The following is a 17,489-nucleotide window of genomic DNA, read 5'->3' on the forward strand; positions in this document are numbered from 1 at the left end:
ACTTCCATTCATGCTCCCATTTCCTCAGACACTGGTGCAGGCAAAGACAAGGGCTGGGAGGAGGGAATTAAAAACTCCTTCAGTATGTGAGAGGTAGGGTGACCAGACTTCAAGTGTGAAAACTCGGAACGGGGTGGGAGGTAATAGGAGCCTATATAAGAAAAAGAACCAAAAATCGGGACTGTCCCTAAAAATCGGGACATCTGGTCACCCTAGTGAGATGTCAAATATTTTTGCTGTTTTATTCTTCCCCTACCTGCTTCACAAAATATTTGTGGGGACCAGAACACCAAAGAGAAGGCCACTTCTAGTCTTCAGAAAGCCTGGCTCCATGCCTGTGATTTGGTTGAAAGAAGAAGATTTTGACCAGATCCGTTGCTTAGTTAGATAAACACCATGTAAATTATAAAAGGTTATTTTGCAAACCAAAGGGTTGCTTTGCATTTAGGACTGAGATTAGACGGTCTCATGTTTTACTAGTAGCATCCTAGCAATATCCATGTTGTTTCATTGCATCTTCTCACCCTTAGAACACGATTTGTTTTGTTGGGGGAGTAGGGAAACTTTTGCCTTCAGTCATAGAACTATTACAATGGATGCTGTTACATCAGTGGGGTGGAAGAATAAGAATTCTGAGAAGAACAATAGACCATACAAGTTGATGTCCAGCATTGCCTCTTGATCCAGAATGGTGCCACCTCCATTAGACACAGCCAGGTTTTCAGATGATGTAAATCAGCATAGCTACACTGAAGTTAAACTAATTTATCCTACAGTCAATTCCCTAGTCAGCCAATGGGCCAGATGTTTATGCCAAATTTGTTTCCAGGCATTGCCATCTAAGTTCCCCAGCACCACTGTGCTGAGAGAGTGATCCACAGGGCCTTCCCTGTCAGTTCTCCTGGATACAAAGTAAATGAACCTGGAAAAAAGCAAAGGAGCTGTGAGATGAGTACTCAGGATGCAAGAAACAATTGTAGGCAAAAATCCACCACAGTAAGATTAAACGAGAGTGGAAAACCTGGTGAAAATGCCTCCCTGAGGTAGTTTGATCTAATTCCAGCAGCCCTTGAGGCATAGATAGCCATGGCTGTCTCACGGCCTAGTGCACCGTCCCTTGAAGTGACAGGGGCACACCCACCAGGAGCTCACCCTCCTGGCATAGGTAGACAAAACTGAAGCACAAAGGTGTGTTCAGGTCTAACTGGCGGCAGTGCGGGAAGATCAGTCTGCTTGTGACCCAGCACCAAGAAGGCAAAGGAGCTAGTGCTGGATGACTGAGAGGAGATGGGAGAAAAGTGTTGAGAGACGTGGCTCTGCAACGATGCAAACCAACAAAGCAACCCAGAGCTGAAGCTGTCACCCTTAAGGCATCAGGCTATGCCGGAGGTATTGCAGACATCCGTAAATATTGCTGCAGTGGTTGGATGTAATAGGGTGAGTCAAGAATGGTGTGACCTTTATTTTAATAGTCTCTTCCTGCTACATCTACTTCTGACACATCTATGAACAATTATGAGCTTACCCATTTTTCACCATCTAAATGGCAGCCTGGTCTTATTGCACTGAGTGTAGGGTTGAGAACCAAAACCACCCGAGTTTGAATCCTGGCTCTGCCTCAGACTTGCTGCATGGCCGTGGGTGACTCAATTAGTTTGACCCCCGTCTCCTACTGAAGGCATCTCAACAGCTGGCAGGACCCAGCCCCAAACTCTCTGGATGAAATTCAAGCACTGGCACAAATAAATACGACTCCTGTTGAACTGAGGGGAGTTGTGCCCACTTATGCCAGGTCTGCATTGGTCCTTCTGTGTCTTGTGTTTCCTATGAGTAAAAGGGGGGTGGTCATTCTTGCCTGTGTCACAAGGGGATCAATACATGTTTTTAGATCTCTTTTTGAAGGTGAAGAAGTTTTTATTGTTCTTATTGGTGGTGTTATTAGGGGAGTTATACCAGAAGGCTACACATAAATGTGGCTGGTCAAAGTGCATGATTTCTGCCCATCCTTTCTGTGTCACCAGCTCATACCCTATATTCATGTTAATTCCAAACCACCTTTTAAAAGAACCAGTAGCATGCAAAACATCTGCCTTAAACACATCTCCCCCCAAATATCCATAAATTCACACAAAGAACAAACCAGGTATGACTAAAATACTCTCCCAACAATGGCGTATAAATAGACCATCTCCCTTTATGCTGTGAAATACACGTTGTTTTGTTTTCACTCCATCAGGGGTGACCCACTGGCATGACTCGTTAGATTGTTCTGGAATTTCTTCTTCCTCTTCCTACTTCTCCCCCAGATATTTTGTCCCACTATAACACTCATACTTGGCACTTCAGCTGAGCAGTCCTGGTAGGCAAAATAAAGACTGAGGGCAATGGATTAATTCTAGTAGTGTGCTTTCCACTCTACCAATTTTCTAATGCATTCCCTCTGGCCAGACCTTACCCAGTTAACTTCCTCTGCATATGACAGTGGATAATCAAATCCATCGGGAAGTCACCCACTCGATAGTCCAAATTCTGACGGCCAAAAAGAGTACATCCATAGCTACCTGGAATGTACAAACTCTAAATGGTGCAGGAAATTAGCACAGGTAATTAAAGAAATGGACAGATATAAAATTGACATCCTAGGACTTTGTGCAGTTAGATGGAAAGATCAAGGTATGATAACATTTGGAGAAAAAACAATGTTATATTCAGGTGGAAACAAATATGAGAGGGGTGTAGGAATCCTCATGAATACTGCTGCAAAGAAATTGCTTCTGACTTGGCAGCTAATATCCTATAAGCTACTGGCAGCTCAATTCCACTCTCGGCACATTAAGTGCACCAGAGTCCAGGCATATGCTCCAACAAGCAATGCAGATGAAGAGAACAAAGAGCAGTTCTATACAGAATTGAACGGTGTAATGAAAGAAACACCAAACCACAATCTTGTCCTGGTTACGGGAGATTTTAATACCCAGATCAGAAGTGAAAGAAGAGGTTGGGAAACAGTCATCGGCCCCCATACAACTGGAACAACGACAGACAATGGCACAAGACATCTTGAATTTTGTGCCGAAAACAATCTTAGCATCTGCAATTCTTTCTTCCAACACAAAAAGACATGGATTTCACCAGATGGCCATACACAAAATGAGATTGACTATAGCTGTGTTAGTCAGAGGTGGAAAACATCAGTGTTAGACACAAGATTATTCAGAGGAGCAGATATAGGGAGCGGTCACTACTTGCTGAAAGCAAACATCAAATTGAAATTTAAAGCGCTCAAAAAGAAAGAACCCAGACTCCGATTACTCAATACACAGAAACTACAAGATTGCAGGATACAAAAAGAGTACCAGAGAGAGGTCAAGAACAGGTCTGAGGCCCTTAAAGATCTTGAAGAAAACAAAGTGGGAAAATACTACAAAAAAGTGCTAAACCAACCAGAACCAATTACAAGACTGGAATTTAACAATGATACATCTATATCTAGGTCTAATGGTTTATCTGAGGTAAAAATTGAAGAAGTAAAAAAAGCATTGCAGAAGCTGAAAAACAACAAGGCACCTGGGTTGGATGGCATTCATCCTGAGATGCTTAAATATGGAGGTGAAGATGTGGAATCAATCATCTGTTCGCTGTCCAACAAAATATGGATGGAGGAGAAAGTGCCGGAAAAACGGACCCTTGGTATCATAATCAAGTTACCAAAGAAAGGTAATCTAAACAATTGTTCAGATTGGAGGGGAGTAACAACTGAAAAGTATTAGCAACAGAACAGAATGAAAGAAAAGATGGATACCATCCTACGTGAACAACAATCTGGATTTAAACAAGGGAGATCGTGTACAGATGCTATTTTCACCCTGAAACGGATTATTGAGAACACAATTGAATTCCAAGGCAGTCTTGTCATCAATTTTGTGGACTTTCAAAAAGCATTCGATGGTGTAAACAGAGAAACAATGTGGAAAATTGTGGAACAATATGGAATTCCAACAAAATTAATCAACATTATGAAGGCATTCTATGCCAGCTCAAAATGCTGCATTAAAATGGATTGAGTAAGCCATTCAGCATCAAGACAGGTGTAAAGCAAGGGTGTGTCATATCTCCTTTTTTATTTATGCTAGTCATTGACTATGGATTAAAACAATGCAACAGTGATACATATGGCCTAAAATGGAACAATTCAAGGCTATTTGATCTGGACTTTGTTGACGACATCGCTTGTATCAATGAAGGTACCAACGGACTACAAAAATGCACAAATCAACTAAAAGAAGTAATGGAAATGTAAAGTCATGTTAATGGAGACTACAGGGACAGAAATCAAAATTGAAGAGGAGGAAACTGGAGAAGGTGAATAATTTTATGTATCTTGGAAGTAGCATCAGCCAAGATGGTACTAGTTCCGAGTAAATAATAAGAAGAATCGGGAAGGCAAATGTGGCATTTGGAAGACTCAGAAACATCTCCCTCAAGACAAAACTGAACATGAACAAAGTAATTATCGCCATCACAACATAGATCAGTGAGAGACAGTAACTTACCAAGAAAGATACGCAAAAGCTGGATGTATTTCATCACACGTCTGAGAAGAATATTGGGAATAACAGAGAGAGATAGGAAGACTAATGAAGAAGCCAGAAAAATTACTGGACAAAGTACCCTCTCACAAATCCTCTACAAAAGAAGACCTCAGTGGCTGGGACATGTGCTGGAATGGAAAAAGAACGCTTACCAAATACCACCCTTGAATGGAAGCCAGAAAACGCAAGAAGAAAGAGAGGAAGACTGCAAATAACATGGAGATGAACAGTCATCAAGCACCTCAACATGAAATGTGAAGATTTGGAGCGAAGGGCAGCTGACAGGCAAGGCTGCACATTGGGCTACCCACATTTGCCATCAACGGATGGGATGGACTAAGGTCTAAGGTAAGGACTGCTCACATAGTCCCATGGCATCTACTGGCCCAGTTGGGAATTGCAATTTATGGGGGACCAAAAAAATCTTCAGCACTGAGATGGGCCAGCGAGCGCAGGTTTTAGTTTTGCAAAACCAGTCTGAAATCAAGACTTGTCCTGATAAAATGGACTCTAGATCTGCTCCACCCAAAAGGTCATGGTTTTGTCCAACTCTTGCAACAGGCAAGCTAGGATGATTTTGACTTTGCAAAATCTTATCAGCCAAGTGTTAGTGAAACCCAATGAAAACTAGGGATAGTTTGGATCCAAGTTCCACGTTCTCAGAACCACCAAAATTTGGGGATTTCATTAAGAGATTCTTGCTTTGACCCTCTCTAGCCTAAATGAGAAGTGACAAGCTCAAAGGTGGTGGGTAGTTTATAAACAAATTTATTCCATAATTTTCTATGTCTGACTCATTTGACGACAGTATTCTCTAAAGCGACACCTACATACCAGGATAGCTGCAAAAAAAAAAGTGAAAAGTTATTTAAAACATAATAATATCCCCCACAAATTATTTAGAAATAATGCACATTGGCACTCGGTTTTGTTATTGCCAGGCATCTGTCCCTTTCAGTGTTTGCAGCTCCCAAGGGAAAGCTAGCTAGCGATTTGTGACTAATGTGGCTCTTCTGGCTGTGGAAATATTATGTTGCATTACTTATCAGCTTTCACAAGCTGAGCCGAGCCAAGCAGTGTCCGACTGGGTTCTTACCTGGATGGAAGATCTCAAAGGGAATACAGGAAGTCATGCTTATGATTCATGCTGTCTCTTCTAAATCAGTATTAACCATTAGACTGGCGTGATGTTATGAGGCCTACCACCACTGGTAGTGCTATTCTTTTAGCCAAGATATAAAAGCAAAATCCTGACTTCTCCTGGAGATTCGAGACCCCATAAAACATTTTGTAGGGTAATTCTGGTGTCCTGACTCATCTTAATATGTTGTATGGAACATTTATTTTATATCGGACAAAAATAAGCGTGGTGGAGTTTCATTTTTATATGTGAAATACTCTACAAGGAGAATTTACTAAATGTGTGTGTCTATATGTACATACACATGTACTGACTTGCCCTCAGTATTCATTAAGTCCTGCAAAGACTTACACACATGCCTAACTTTACTTATAGTGAGTAAAGTTAAGCAACTGGGTAAGCCTTTGCAGGATTCAGCCCTAAATCTGACTCTCTGGACATGTTCTGAGTCTCTTACAGCTCTTTAAAGGAAAGGACTTCTCCCGATGTTTAACTTATATAATGTTATTGATAGCTTGCCCTAGGTGTGAGGCACACACATAATGGCTGATCGCCTCCCAAAGGGAGTTGTAGCTGAAGGACCCAGTTCTGTTTCCTTTCAAGTCAATACAGCAAAACTGCCATTGTCTCAACTAAGACAGGCTTGGGCTTGAAGTCAGACCCAGATAATACAGTAGACACACATGGGACTTGGGGAATCCAGGTATCATATTAGTCTGGAGTTTTTGTTTACTTCTTCTTTTTCTGTCTCTTTTTAGAATACTCTTGGGAAGATTTTTGGTTTGCAGAAGACGTGAGTGTGAAGGTTGGGGGGAGGAGGGTTGCATGAGGAAAGGGAGGTAGTTTGGTGCACCAGGGAAGTGAGGTGTTTCCAAACAAAGGCAGCATAGAGGAAAGCATGAAGTTGAGATCAGGAGAAAGATCCAAAGGGGGGCGGGGAGTGAGCCAGGAGACAGGGATATAGCGCAATTCCCCGTACATCTAATGAGGAGGATGCAGCCTTTTCTGTGGGATACGGACATTGCTGCTGAGATCACCTTGAGAGTAGAGGACTGCAATGCAAACAGGGTCAGAGTTTCACATGTGGGGCTAGTCTGGGAAACTGAAGCTAGTAGAGATTGTGGCAGCTCATGCTAGGTGGAGCTACTCCTCATGAGTATATATCAGTCAGTTCTCCAGGGTGTGAACAGGCTGCTGCTTGGCTTTGGGAGGTGTGACTGTGAGTATCCTGAGGCTGACTCACTGCTCTTGGCAAGTGTCCTTCCATAGGCCAAACTGAGGAGATAATTGGTAAAGGACTGGATGATTAACCCATTAACAATGTGATTCAGCTGGTCCGGTGAGGACAGGGAGGAGAGGGGAAGGCCAGAAAAGTGATATCTCTTGCCTTGTGCCTAAGGAGAAGACAAAAGCCGTATGGGGGAGAGAAGGCTTGTATAGCAACTTCATAGAATATCAGGGTTGGAAAGGACCTCAGGAAAGTCCAACCCCCTGCTTGAAGCAGGACCAATCCCCAATTTTTGCCCCAGATCCCTAAATGGCCCCCTCCAGGATTGAATTCACAACCCTGGGTTTAGCAGGCCAATGCTCCAACCACTGAGCTATCCCTCCCCCCACTGAGCTATCCCTCCCCTTGCCAGCAGTGTGTGCATGAGGGCTGTTTGTAGCAAGGAATAGAGGGGTGAGGGGCCCCCACCCTTGTGACACACACCCTTGTGTTTAAGATTTTAGTTTTGACTTAAAGGCATGAATGACTTGTGATATGCATCCTGGAGAGACGTCCTCCCTGGGCCGTGCAGTCATGGAGGTGCCCAAACTGGATCTTCAGGGTTTGAAATAGGAGCTGCCAACAGGGCATTCTCCAGAACTCTCTGCCTGCCCTCCCCTGAGCCAAAATGCCCAAGTCAATAGCTTCCAGGCATCTCTTTAGAGACGAGTCTTAACGCATCTCAGACCTTGGGGGGAGGGATGGCTGTGCTGAGGATGGGATATGTATGCCAAGTGCTAAGGTTCATAGAATATCAGGGTTGGAAGGGACCTCAGGAGGGCATCTAGTCCAACCCCCTGCTCAAAGCAGGACCTTTTTTTTCTTCTTTTTGCCCCAGATCCCTAAGTGGCCCCCTGCAGGATTGAGCTCACCATCCTGGGTTTAACTAGGCCAATGCTCAAACCACTGAGCTCTCCCTTTTGTTGGGATGAGTGTAACTGTTCTCAAGGTTGCCAAAGCTCTTCGCCTACCCTGCAGCACCCAAGCAAAGTGGAAGCCGGCCGTGAGCCAAAGTCAGTGGGTAAACTTTTTAAAGGTGGGGGGGGACTGGACGCGGTTGGTCTCTGGTTGCCCCGAAAAGACCAGAGAGACCTAGCTGGTGGGCTCCGTGCCTAGCCAATGGGCTGCATGTTCCAGGCTTGCTCTTGGACCCATGCAATTTTGTTAGTAGGTTAATTTGCTATCACATCTCCCCCCCCCCCCCCCAAGGAGACCCTTACAATCACCCTCATTGTTTGAGCCCTGCCCTCATTCCTAGGGCCACAGCTTGGGCCAGCTGCTGCTGCAGGCGCGGGCTCAGCAGCGCCCCGGGCTGGAGGGACGGGGAGCGGGAGCGGGCGGAGCGGGGCCGAGCCCCCGGGGGACGCTGTACCTGCCCCGCCGCCGCCGCCGCGCGGTGCCCGGGGATGGAGGGGGCGTGGCGAGGGCGGTGCGCGGAGCCTGTGGGCGCTCGCCGGCCGGGAGCCCTTAAAGGCCGCGCCGCCCGGCTGTCAGCCGCAGAGGCAGGGCTGGCGGCCGGAGCGCGGCGCTCGGCCCGTCCTCTCCCTCCCTCCGGCGATGGCTGCGGTGAACGGCACGGTGGAGAACGGGCAGCCGGACAAGAAGCTGCCGGCGCTGCCTCGGCCCGTGAAGAACCTGGAGATCCAGCACACCAAGGTGAGCCGGCGCCGCGCACCTGCCGCCCGAGACCCGGCTCTGCCCGCCGGAGGTGCACATGGCCCGGCAGGAGCTCCCCCCAGTCTGCCCGCGCTGGCCCGGGCGCGGGGCGCCCCGGCAAAGGGGACCCCGCTCTGAAAGGAGGGACTCCGCTTAGATCCAGCTGGGTGGGGAGATGGACAACCACCCCGCGGGAGACTTTCTGGCTTTATTCTAGCCAGGATTCCGGGTGCCCGGTGGGACCGTAGATTCTGGCCAACCTGGTCAGGAGCCAGCGGGGATTTAAAGCAAAACAAAATCTAAATGTCTACATCAATGTAAGCTGAGTCTAAAACCAAACCGCTCCGGCGCAGAATGCACTGGGCCCTGATCCTGCGACGCCCTCAATCCATACTGAATGCCAGGGGAGATCTGGGTGCTGCAGGAACGCAGGGTCTGACCTCTCAGGCAGGAAACTTATTGTTGTGCACCTCTTCATTGTATTATGTCAACAATAAGATTAAAGAGTAGATGGGGAAAATTAGGTCATTTCCTCCTCAAAACCTGAGTTTGCAAAAACTTTCCCTTCTTTGTTATAATTCTTCTCTGTAGGAGCGGGACTCCAAACACAGAAGTGTTGCACTTCCCATTGTTGCAGGATACATCTGTCTAGTACTTTTAATTAACAGCAGATTTCCCCCCCTGTCTGCTGTGATTCAGAGGCTCAGTTAAATCCTTATTGATCATGCAGTGTTCTGTTTAATTCCTTTTTTTTTTTTGTTTTAGCTTGATATTCCACAACCTCAGTCTGTGCTCTTGTATTTTAACAGACTGGAAGTTTATTGTGGTATTTGTAGCAAGTGGAGAAAGGTGCAGGTTCTAGGAGGGATACAAAAAGATATTTGTCATTGGATGTCTCCTGCCTCCTGCAGACATGTCAACTGCAGGAAATCAAGTGAAATTGATTTTTGGGGTGTTTCCCCCTCCCAAAGTTTATGATTTAGCAATTTCTGCTACAGGTTGAAGTTATAGTTTTCCTCTTCTGCACATTAGACTCACTTCAGCCCCAAATGAAGTTGCATCTGTGTGTTCCTGAATTTGTACTGCTTAGTCACCCTGTTCTTTGGGATTTTGCTATCGAAGAAGAAAATGGTTTTTGTACTGAGTGTGGACCTAATGTGCCATCCTGGGTCACTAACAGGGTGAGGCATATTCCCAAATTAGTATGCTGGGCATACAAGAGCCAATCCTCCAAGATATGGAGCACTTCTTGGGAACTCAGAGGGCTCAGCAGTTTCCATTGAAGTCACATCTGGATAGAGTGAAGCTGCGAGGAGGATTAAAAAAATTCCTATAAAAACAGGGTTTTTTTTTTTTCTGTGGATTCAGTCCTGTTCCCATTGTGGATACTGGGGGTTTTGCAGTGGCTTCGTTGATGGCAGGATCAGACCCTATATTTATGGTATAGGAAAGGGAATTGGGAATCAATGTTGCAAAGTTCAGAGGGCCCTCAGCTTCTGCCAGAGGCACTAGGAGTGAAGGGTGCTCAGCAACTTTTAGGATCGGACCCAAAATTGCTGGTTGCGCTGATCGTACCCCTCTCAAAATGTCTGATTTTACACTTGGGGGGGGGGGGAAAGCTCCTGGTATCCTTGCTAAAGTCAGGGCTTCAGTGTAAAAACACACAACCAAAAGTCCAGTCCGCTCTTATGCGATCAATAGAGCTTCCCTTTAAAACACAAAAAGAAAAGGAGTACTAGTGGCACCTTAGAGACTAACCCAATTTACTTGAGCATAAGCTTTTGTGAACTACAGCTCACTTCATCAGAAAGCTTATGCTCAAATAAATTGGGTTAGTCTCTAAGGTACCACTAGTACTCCTTTTCTTTTTGCGAATACAGACTAACACGACTGCTACTCTGAAACTTTTAAAGCACCTTGGTTATCCCAAGCCACTGAAATGTAAAACTTCCAAAGCCCTTGTTAGAAGACTCCTACTTTGTTCTTGATATCCAAGACATCTGCTCATTGCTGGTTTCTAAGGCATAGAGTTGAGTCATTGCAGACCTCAACATCCTTTTTTAGGAATTGTCACATTGTGGTAGTTAAACCCCTATGTTGTTTTCACCAGTATCCTACAGCACTGCTCCCTGTAGTGGAGGGACTCCTCAGGTCTATTGACGTATGACCTTTACTTTGCTAATTTCAACTATGCGACTGGACTAGACAGGCTAGTGGGGTTTAGAATGTTTTAGTTAATATAAAAGAATTCATGCTGCTTACATTATATAAAAGAGATCATTATAATTTGTCTCCCAGCTGCGAGAGGACAAATAAAGCTGAACTGCATTAATTTCTCAAGTTGAAAGTTGTTCCTTCGGTGTGTACCTGGATCCAAATGTGATTAGCCATTTATTAATAATTTGTCAGCAGATAAGCTGCCGTCTTAAACCAGTTTTCCCTACGTTACTTTTTAAAAGCTGAGCTTTCTTCTAACCTGGGACTTGCACCTTCTGCTGCTGATTTCAGAATGGCGTAATGTTACTTTGGACAGACTTTTATTAACTTCACTGGCGGTTGCATGTGAGATGGGTGTGGAGAATAGGACCCCTAGAGGTGTCTAGACAATCCAATAGACTGTCTCAAAAGTGGAAAATGTTATTAATTAGAGTATAAATTCTGGTTTGATGCTCAGAACACATCATCTGATGAGGAAAATTGTGGGCAATATTAAGCTTAGAATGATGATAAATACACATCTATGGGGGGATTCTGCAAACTCTATCAACTTCTCCCAGATGTTTGCAGCTGTCTCCCACCAGCACTCATCCCTCTGTAAAGTGAGAATCTTCTTTTCAATTCTACTAGCTACTGAATTGGGGAAATGGTTTTAAGACCAAGTCTTGTATTGATCAGCATGATGCTTTTATGAAGCAATGATCGCTCACAAATGATCTTTCCATAATGTCCCTAGAGATGAAGATGAAAGCGAGTGCGGTGATGATCCATGTCATACGCTCAGAGTGACTTCTTATGGAAGAACCAAGCTTAGTTGTATGACGGTGAAAAGAATCTTGGCGAGTCTGTCAGTCACTTGCGTCCGCCGTTCGCTGGAGTGATTTCATCTCCGGCTCCCTGATCCATAATTAATGCTAACACATAGATGCAGGAAAATGGTGCCCCATTCATTAGTAGCTGTAAACATTCCATTGTAGTTTCATGGGCTCCCCTCCCTGTATCTCTCAAGTTTGCAGTGAAATGTTCCCCATTTTAGACCCAAATTTGCCTTTGTCTTCCATAAACCTGCTCACTCTTACCATTTAAAAATGTTTGCATCCAAAGTGCCGGATTGTAATTTGTGAGCTCCAGGCTACTTAAAACTTCCCGTGCAGTGAGTTCCCTTCCAAAACTCCATTTTGGTGTCTTGTCACACTGAGTATGGTAATCGTGACACGTCTGCCCCCCACCCCCCAAAAAGTGGAAAATCCTCCAGGATAGGTGGATCTAAAAATCCACTTTCAGACGCGTTCACATATAGGCAGCTTCCTCCAGTATGTGCTGCACACACTTTGCAGAAGTATTCAGAGAATAATATTTATTTATTTTCAGTACTAATATTAAGGAGTAATTATGCTTTGAAATGGGCAAGAAAAGAAATCTATGCGATCCAATTCAATGGGCATGTTGAGTGTGCAAAGACTGCAGGATTGGTTAGGTTTTTGGTTTTTCTTTTTTTGTGGGACAGAACTCTAGCATGAGCTGATGTGCCAATAGACTTGTACGTTGCATTGGAAAGGGGAAACACTTTTGTTCAAATAAAATAATTTACTGTCTTGCAAAGATTAACCAGGGCTCATTATCTAAAGACTGTTTGATCTCATTTTATTTACAAGGAATCATTAATAAAAGCATCATCAGATAGTCTCAAGATGGGTCAGAATAGTGCAGATGCTTGTTGAATCAATTCTATATTGGTGTCTATGCACAGTTCATACTAAATATCAAAATTTTAATCATTTTAAAAGTATTTGAATGCATTTTTAGTTACACAACATTGGGACTCTTTGCCCTTGCTATAGAAAGGCTTATGGGTTTGTTTGCTTCTTTTGGTGTGTGGTTTTTGTTTTTGTTTTTGTTTTTTTTTTTATTGGCATATAAGAATAAACTGCCATAGACAAAACTTTTCCAATTGATTATTGACAAAAGACTGGCAAAGTGTTAGGGGCGTGTGTGAGTAAGGACTCCTTGGGTGAGGTAGCATTGCAAAATTGGGTCCATACTGCACATTCACTGGTGGAAAATGCTAATGGAGAAACCACTGATGAGTAGCCCAAAATAAGCAACATCAGCAGCATATACCCAACATCTATAATGTTTGTGCTTGAAATATGTAGATTTCTCTCGGTGTTTGCTTGCTAGACCCAAGGAGATGGGATGGAATAAATCCTGGCTATTTCACAAGTCTAAATCACATGAATTACACTGCGCAGACCTGATCCTGCATTCTTTGGTCAAGCAAAACTGCCTTCACTGGACCTCTATGTATGTGTACTTCCCTCGGTTTGGTTTAACTGCAATTAAAAATGGAACCCTTAGGGCCTAATCCTGCAAAGCTGCTCAATGTTCTTGACTTCCTTTGGCTTCAGTGGGTTCTCCGCTCCTTGCAGGATCAGGCCCATAGAGAGAGATACTTGAGCTTCCACATGGTACATGTATGTTTGCTATTTTTTTTTCTTTTTGACCCCTGTTAGATATTTATTAACAACGAATGGCACGAATCCATGAGTGGAAAGACGTTTCCCACATATAATCCCTCAACGGTTGAGAAAATCTGTGATGTAGAGGAAGGTGATAAGGTAAGTTTCTCTGGGTTACAAGTCAGGAAAGCATCCTGGGTTCGTTTTTCCTACAAAATGTGGTTGGCCCACCTGTAGGTTTAAAGCCTGTGGTAGCTACCATTGTGGCATGCTCATTCAAATGCATTCGAGAGAATCAGTTATGTCCCACTCTGCTAGAATCATGAGTTGCTTCTTTGCTAAGGATGGTGATTACTGTAACGATTTAACTGAATCCTAGGAGTGATACCAAGTATTGTTTAGAAGGAAGTAATTGATTAAACACCTACTGCCCCATTGCAGCCCTTTTTTGGTCACTTATTTGATGTAATTCAGCGCCCCCCCCCCCCAGCTTGCAAATGCTTACTTGCTTAGCTTTACGCACATGAACAGGCTCAGTGATTTCAGTGGGTTTACTCACATGTGTAAAATGAAGCCTTTGCAGGGTTGGGGACAGAGATTGAGACCAAAGAAGGAATGTACATTTATTTTTAAAGATCCTTTTAGGGAAAGTTTTTTAAAAACAAACTACCTTGGATTCTGGTCCCTTCTCTGTGGATGTGCATTACTCCCATTAATAGGTGATGATCAGTCAAACCAAAGGATGAGTGGGAGTGCTCAATATTTTATATTGGCTTTAGTATCAAGCACTCTATAGTCCATGCCTTGTGCATAGGGCTGGATTAACCATTCGGCTAATAAGGGTATAGCCTTAGACCCTCCTATTTTTTTTAGGCCCTACTGATCAGGCAGGGGGCATGGCCAGGTGGGGGGAGCAAGCTTGCCCCCTGTGGCTTGGAAGGTGCAATGGTCAGCCTGCTGCGTCTCCCCATGCTGCAGGAACACACTGCCAGGGATCCGGTTAACACTGGTGACCGGGCACTAAAAATCGGGTTACCATGGGAACCCATGCCAGCCATGGGTGTAGTTTGAGCAGGCATTGTATACCACCCCTGATTTCTCCAGAGCTCCTCTTAGCTGACAGGGGAGGGAAGAGGCTCCCTCTGTCCCTCTCCTCCACTGAGGCTGGCAGGCAGCTCCAGACGCTGGGTCCTAGTGCTAGTCATCGTCCTCTTCTATGTGTGCTCGGTCCCATTTCTGGACAACTGGTGAGTGCCGGGGGGGCAGGGCAAGGGGATAGCCAGGGGAAGAGACCGTACGAGAGCGGTAGGGTGGGAAGCTTGCACAGAACCTGCACGCAGTCTATCCAGCTCCTGCCAGAACTACTGTCCCTCCCGTGTATAAGGAACGAATTCCCACACATTTGTAGGAGAAACAAAACATTCCATTCTGGATTCCAGTCCTTTAACTTTTACAGAACCTTCCCTTGTGGGGCTTCAGATTGATGATGCACTGTGTACAATACTGTATTGAACTGTACTAAAAATCAAAGAAATCCAAATTTTTTTCTTTGCTGTATTTTTCTGTATTGCACAGGCAACCAAGTTCTTTCCTTATGCTCATCCTAGTTCCACATGCCAACGCATCTTTGTACATTTAAGGGGTTGAAAAATTACTGGAGGAAGCTCAACACACAATGTTGTAGGTTTCTCCCTCCCCACTCCCTCAAGGATTTTAAATCCACTTCTTAGCAATGTATGATAGAAAGACTGGCTGAATAGGTTAAAGGCAGGTTCTGTCCATTTGCTAGTTCTCTAGAAGTTCAATCCATCATAAAAGTAGCTCGCATTTGATTTCTTTTGAGTTTCATTCCAAAATCTTAAAGCTAAATAAACTTGAAGTTAGTCCTCATTTTTCTGCCCCAACTCAAACCAACTTCTTTCCCAAGGGGAAATTGTTGGGTAAGCATGGGATGTGATTCGAGAAGGGAATGAGAACACAGGCCAGTTCCTGCTGACCATTGCACCTGTGTAGCTGTATTGACTTCAGGGATTTTTGCACAAGACTAGATTTTTGGTTCCTTCTGCTTTTTCCCACCTGGTATAAACAGAATCTCATTCACTTTCCTCCCCTAAACTCGGAACACTTAAGGGAAAAAAATAAGCAAGGTCTGCTTGATTTACACAAATAAAACAGGAACACCAGACCTGATGTTACAAGGGTGTCCCTGCAGCAGCCTTGGTCGGATTGTTCTTTTGAAAGGTCCTCAATGGTTCTTTTAAGAGACTGATTTTTCAGTGAAGTCTCTTTGTCCAGGAGAGCAGAGAGCACAACATGGAATAGCTCTGTTTTGTCAACTCCTAGTGATTCAAAAGCTGAAAGGCTTTAGATTGTTTAATGTTTGTACAGTGGTTTTTGAAGAGCTAACACAGTACAAAAGTGCTAAATATTATGACAGGGCAACCACTTACAGATTGGTGTCCCTTCTAGCTGTTACCTTTTTCTTACAGAAAGCTTAAAACAAACAAATGCAAACCATAGAACTCATGCCTAGGAAACCTTGTATCAGAGCTGCTGATCACACGTTCTAGAATAGATAATGCTTAGCCCTTCCATGAGCACAGGGGACTGGACTAGATCACCTCTTGAGGTCCCTTCCAGTCCCATGATTCTAACTGAGGAAAAGCTTGGTGACAGAATGGCCTGATGTGGTGCATCACTGGAGACTAACTACACAAGCTGGGTATCACCCCACAAATATTTGGGTTCAATGTGAAAATGGCAATTCATTGTCCTCAGCCAGTGCAACACTGGGAGGCTGCTTTCCGAGCAAGACAGCCTAAAATTATGCCACCCCATGTAACTTTCCCACTACTACTTGCTCTACTTCAGTGGATTTTACACCTGAGTGGTTTTCTTTTACATAACAAAAGCTGGCTGCCTCCCAGAGGGAAGTCAGAGGGAGATGGGGTCTGTGGTGTAGAGGCCATAGCTTGGGGAAAACACCTGCAGGGCTTGGCTTTGCACAGTGCCATGTGGAGAGCTGAGGGTTGAAGCACCAGGTTGAAAGAGGTGAGCAGGATGGGGAGTGTTGGAGTGTTCACCCTCATACAGACGAGCATCCCACTAGCTAGGAGGAAGGAGGCCTAAGAGAAGGACTGCATAGCATCCCCTGTGCTACCTCCTACTCAGAAGTATCTGTTTGAAGAATGGAGTGTCGAGGGAGTAGAATAAACTATTTAATGTTACATAAATAAATGTCAATATGTATGTAGAGAAATGTTTGATGCCTTCATAATTTCTTTTGCAATATGTCATTCATACTTACGCCTTTCCCTCCCATTAGATTTAGGTTGCTCATAACCTTAATCTGGCCCTGCTTGTGCACACAAACCTCTGATTGGAGTCAGTGACACTAGTAGGGCTGCCTTCTCCCCATACCACAACTCTTCACAAACATGGGCCTTGTGGAGGTGCTGTAAGGGGAAGGACCAGTCCAAGAACTTGCCTTTTTCCATCTGATGACTGGAAGGCTCTCCTGTCACCGTTGTTAGTGGTGGGGCCTCACCCTCGTGTTGTGGAACGACGTCCCCTCTTTATCAGCAGTGGGATGGGGAACGTTTTAAGCACAGTGAGTATCCTCACCTCTGTGGCCAAGCTACACACCACAGCTCTAGGATAGGAAAACTGAAGGGCCAAAGGTACTTTGTTAGAAGAATGCCCCTGCCCATCCCAATGAAGTTCCCATGGACCCTAATGCTATAACAGGGTTGCCACTTCTGCAGTACAAAAAATCGGGATGTCTCGGAGTGCTGGTACAGTACACTGAGCACCCTTCCAGATTTCCCAGAAAGCCACCTCCAGAAAAAAAGGAATGATCCTGGGAAAACCTGGGCAGGTGGCCACCCTGACTATATATGGCAATGGGGTGGAGTCTATGACTCAGCCTGAGGGAAGAGGGCAAGGCTGGGTAGTGGTGCAAGCTTGTCACCGGCTTAATGCAGCCAAATCCAGAGAGAGGAACCCCTTAGAATAAGGAGAAGCCTTCCTGCCTGCAATGTCCAGAAGACTTGGCCTGTCCATGGACAATGCAGCAGTGGAGGCAATTGTAAAGTGGCCAGATAATATCATGAAATTACATGTAATTATAGGCTAATTTTATATAGCACATCATTGGA

At 44.6% G+C, this 17,489-nt stretch overlaps 1 protein-coding gene across 1 annotated transcript in view; it reads left to right on the plus strand.

Moving 5' to 3' along the window:
* Positions 1–8,435: 8,435 nt before the first annotated feature.
* ALDH1A3 (aldehyde dehydrogenase 1 family member A3) overlaps positions 8,436–17,489 on the plus strand; it is a 50,641-nt gene continuing 41,587 nt past the window's right edge. The window contains exons 1-2 of the mRNA XM_048867621.2: positions 8,436–8,656; positions 13,387–13,491. Of these exons, the coding sequence (XP_048723578.1) occupies positions 8,558–8,656; positions 13,387–13,491 (204 nt within the window). The 5' untranslated portion in view covers positions 8,436–8,557. The remainder of the gene's footprint in view (positions 8,657–13,386; positions 13,492–17,489) is intronic.

Source organism: Caretta caretta, chromosome 10 (assembly GCF_965140235.1).
Source record: "Caretta caretta isolate rCarCar2 chromosome 10, rCarCar1.hap1, whole genome shotgun sequence".
Lineage (NCBI taxonomy): Eukaryota > Metazoa > Chordata > Testudines > Cheloniidae > Caretta > Caretta caretta.